At 39.4% G+C, this 5000-nt stretch overlaps 1 protein-coding gene across 1 annotated transcript in view; it reads left to right on the top strand.

Moving 5' to 3' along the window:
- kalrna (kalirin RhoGEF kinase a) overlaps positions 1-5000 on the top strand; it is a gene marked incomplete at its 3' end in the record, with an annotated part of 163675 nt that overhangs the window by 78226 nt on the left and 80449 nt on the right. Inside the window, exon 38 of the mRNA XM_079518619.1 lies at positions 412-496. Coding sequence (XP_079374745.1) covers positions 412-496 — 85 coding nt within the window. The remainder of the gene's footprint in view (positions 1-411; positions 497-5000) is intronic.

Raw genomic sequence — 5000 nt, 5'->3', positions numbered from 1 at the left:
GCGCGCACACACACACACACACACACACACACACACACACACACACACACACACACACACACACACACACACACACACACACACACACACTTTGTCTGTTATCATTGTCAGTCATGATTTTGTGAATGACCACATTGGTAAACACACCTATAATATTTTAGTCCTTGTATGTTTCTCCTTTATGTGGACATAATTAAATGGTTAAAGTGTGTGTGTGTGTGTGTGTGTGTGTGTGTGTGTGTGTGTGTGTGTGTGTGTGTGTGTGTGTGTGTGTGTGTGTGTGTGTGTGTGTGTGTGTGTGTGTGTGTGTGTGTGTGTGTGTGTGTGTGTGTGTGTGTGTGTGTGTGTGTGTGTGTGTGTGTGTGTGTGTGTGTGTGTGTGTGTGTGTGTGTGTGTGTGTGTGTGTGTCAGGGATGGCGGTGAGGACGAGGACAGCCAGACAGACACTGTGTCCATCGCCTCGCGGACGTCTCAAAACACTATGGACAGCGACAAGGTACGACTGTTAGCTTCATGCTAACACCACACAGAACACTATGGACAGCGACAAGGTACGACTGTTAGCTTCATGCTAACACCACACAGAACACTATGGACAGCGACAAGGTACGACTGTTAGCTTCATGCTAACACCACACAGAACACTATGGACAGCGACAAGGTACGACTGTTAGCTTCATGCTAACACCACACAGAACATCATGGACAGCGACAAGGTACGACTGTTAGCTTCATGCTAACACCACACAGAACACCATGGACAGCGACGAGGTACGACTGTTAGCTTCATGCTAACACCACACAGAACACTATGGGCAGCGACAAGGTACGACTGTTAGCTTCATGCTAACACCACACAGAACACTATGGACAGCGACAAGGTACGACTGTTAGCTTCATGCTAACACCACACATAACACCATGGACAGCGACAAGGTAAGACTGTTAGCTTCATGTGACTCGCTGACTTCAATGCAAAGTCGATCATGATTGGTGGAAGGCTCCTCTCTATCCTGATTGGATGAAGGTTGGGCCACCTAGCCAAAAACGAAACCTCACACCAGGGCTCCACCAGGCGCGTCAGCGTCGCGTCTCCGTCACCGTCAGGGAATGTTCCCTTTTTAATCAATGAAGGGTGGATCCACTGCCCGCGTTGCGTTGCGTTGACGGAGACGCGACGCGTGCATTCAAATTGAACCGGTGCGTTTTTTGACGCACGCGACGGAGACGCAACGCGTCCGGTGGAGCCCTGGTGTAAGGTTTTTGGACCCCCAGGGGTTAACTGGGGACAGCACACTCTATAGTAGGGAAGATTATCACAACAAAACAAAAAAATAAGTGATATTTGAATTAAGTGAAATCACTGAATATACCTTTAAAAAAAAGTGAATATTTTGCTGGCTTATGCTGTCTATGGGAACGCAGTTTTTAAATGACTGTCCGTTAGAAATATACTTCTGGTAATAAATAGGACGTAAAGTGAGGGTAACGTGGATGCAGCACACGCGCGCATACAATAGAAGTTCATCGTTAAAACTTTAAGAACTTGTTTTTGTAAAGTAGCGGCTAGCCTACATACATACTGTAAATGTACGGACATGCTGATGACCTCTGATGACCTCTGCCATTTAAACCTGAGGGCGACTCTTAAAGGAACAGTTTTCTCTAAAACGTGTCTTGTCGTTTCCACATCATGTTGAGTTCATTCTGACAGCAAATGCTCCAGTTTTAGTCATAGTAATATTTTAGTCATTTGAAATGTTTTGGTTGACTAAATATGACGCGCGCACGTACGCACACACACACACACACACACACACACACACACACACACACACACACACACACACACACACACACACACACACACACACACACACACACACACACACACAGAGAGAGAGATTACATTTGATCCATTTAATGTGAGCCTGTCACTATGCATGGGACATGGTGTGTGTGTGTGCACGTGTGTGCTTGCGTGCGTGCGTGTGCTGTAATAACAGTTCAGCCTCGTCCAAGTCAGTTGTTCCACTACGTGTGTGCGCGTAGTGTGTGTGTGTGTGTGTGTTGTGGTGAGTGGTTTAGTATACCATAATTCTGTCTGTCTGTGTCTCAAAATAGACTGTGATGGAACATGACTGGCCCAGTTGTTTTTCTTTTAAATGGTTTCACACCAGCTAAAGTGACGGTGTGTGTGTGTGGGTGCATTTGCGTGCCTGTGTGTGTGTGTGTGCATGTGTGGGTGCATTTGCGTGGGTGGGTGTGTGCGTGCATGCATGTGCGTATGGTGTCCACTTCCTTGTTTGTACACACGTCATTAACTCATTCCATTGGTGCCTTTGGACGCCTCCCCTTTAAGAAGCCATCACAGCGTGTGTGCACGACTGTGTGTTTGCGTGCGTGCGTGCGTGCGTGCGTGCGTGCGTGCGTGCGTGCGTGCGTGCGTGGTATACACTGTCTACATTGTGGTATTTTAGTTAAGTTACAAAAAACACTGAAATGACACAAAACCGTGCGTGCGGTTTCGTGTCATTTCAGTGTTTTTTGTAACTTAACTAAAAGTCAGTTTACGTATAAAATACCACAATGTAGAGTGGTAGTATTATCATAGTGGTAGTGGTAGTATTATCATAGTGGTAGTATTATCATAGTGGTAGTGGTAGTATTATCATAGTGGTAGATTATCATAGTGGTAGTATTATCATAGTGGTAGTATTATCATAGTGGTAGTATTATCATAGTGGTAGTGGTAGATTATCATAGTGGTAGTATTATCATAGTGGTAGTATTATCATAGTGGTAGTGGTAGATTATCATAGTGGTAGATTATCATAGTGGTAGATTATCATAGTGGTAGTATTATCATAGTGGTAGTGGTAGTATTATCATAGTGGTAGTATTATCATAGTGGTAGTATTATCATAGTGGTAGTGGTAGTATTATCATAGTGGTAGATTATCATAGTGGTAGTATTATCATAGTGGTAGTGGTAGTATTATCATAGTGGTAGATTATCATAGTGGTAGTATTATCATAGTGGTAGTGGTAGTATTATCATAGTGGTAGTGGTAGTATTATCATAGTGGTAGTATTATCATAGTGGTAGTATTATCATAGTGGTAGTATTATCATAGTGGTAGTATTATCATAGTGGTAGTGGTAGTATTATCATAGTGGTAGTGGTAGTATTATCATAGTGGTAGTATTATCATAGTGGTAGTGGTAGTATTATCATAGTGGTAGTATTATCATAGTGGTAGTGGTAGTATTATCATAGTGGTAGTATTATCATAGTGGTAGTGGTAGTATTATCATAGTGGTAGTATTATCATAGTGGTAGTGGTAGTATTATCATAGTGGTAGTATTATCATAGTGGTAGTGGTAGTATTATCATAGTGGTAGTATTATCATAGTGGTAGTGGTAGTATTATCATAGTGGTAGTATTATCATAGTGGTAGTATTATCATAGTGGTAGTATTATCATAGTGGTAGTATTATCATAGTGGTAGTGGTAGTATTATCATAGTGGTAGTATTATCATAGTGGTAGTATTATCATAGTGGTAGTATTATCATAGTGGTAGTGGTAGTATTATCATAGTGGTAGTATTATCATAGTGGTAGTATTATCATAGTGGTAGATTATCATAGTGGTAGTATTATCATAGTGGTAGTATTATCATAGTGGTAGTATTATCATAGTGGTAGTGGTAGTATTATCATAGTGGTAGTATTATCATAGTGGTAGTGGTAGTATTATCATAGTGGTAGTATTATCATAGTGGTAGTGGTAGTATTATCATAGTGGTAGATTATCATAGTGGTAGTATTATCATAGTGGTAGTATTATCATAGTGGTAGTATTATCATAGTGGTAGTGGTAGTATTATCATAGTGGTAGTGGTAGTATTATCATAGTGGTAGTATTATCATAGTGGTAGTATTATCATAGTGGTAGTATTATCATAGTGGTAGTGGTAGTATTATCATAGTGGTAGTATTATCATAGTGGTAGTATTATCATAGTGGTAGTATTATCATAGTGGTAGTGGTAGTATTATCATAGTGGTAGTATTATCATAGTGGTAGTATTATCATAGTGGTAGTATTATCATAGTGGTAGTGGTAGTATTATCATAGTGGTAGTATTATCATAGTGGTAGTATTATCATAGTGGTAGTATTATCATAGTGGTAGTATTATCATAGTGGTAGTGGTAGTATTATCATAGTGGTAGTATTATCATAGTGGTAGTATTATCATAGTGGTAGTATTATCATAGTGGTAGTATTATCATAGTGGTAGTGGTAGTATTATCATAGTGGTAGTATTATCATAGTGGTAGTATTATCATAGTGGTAGTGGTAGTATTATCATAGTGGTAGTGGTAGTATTATCATAGTGGTAGTATTATCATAGTGGTAGTGGTAGTATTATCATAGTGGTAGTGGTAGTATTATCATAGTGGTAGATTATCATAGTGGTAGTATTATCATAGTGGTAGTATTATCATAGTGGTAGTATTATCATAGTGGTAGTATTATCATAGTGGTAGTGGTAGTATTATCATAGTGGTAGTGGTAGTATTATCATAGTGGTAGTATTATCATAGTGGTAGTGGTAGTATTATCATAGTGGTAGTGGTAGTATTATCATAGTGGTAGATTATCATAGTGGTAGTATTATCATAGTGGTAGTATTATCATAGTGGTAGTATTATCATAGTGGTAGTATTATCATAGTGGTAGTGGTAGTATTATCATAGTGGTAGTGGTAGTATTATCATAGTGGTAGTGGTAGTATTATCATAGTGGTAGTGGTAGTATTATCATGATAGTAGTATTAGTGCGTTATTCAAAGTTTTTCTCCGGTTAAAGGGCCTCTGTCTAATGTCTAATCCTCACCCCTACCTGCATCTTTCATTAATTGTATTTTGTTTTGTGGAAATGTATTAATATTAATATTTCTATCAAAATATAATACATTATTTAGAAGA

The sequence above is a fragment of the Electrona antarctica genome, assembly GCF_951216825.1.
Source record: "Electrona antarctica genome assembly, chromosome: 13".
Lineage (NCBI taxonomy): Eukaryota > Metazoa > Chordata > Actinopteri > Myctophiformes > Myctophidae > Electrona > Electrona antarctica.
Note: the sequence above shows the minus strand (reverse complement) of the source record. Positions and strands in the feature narration are given on the sequence as shown.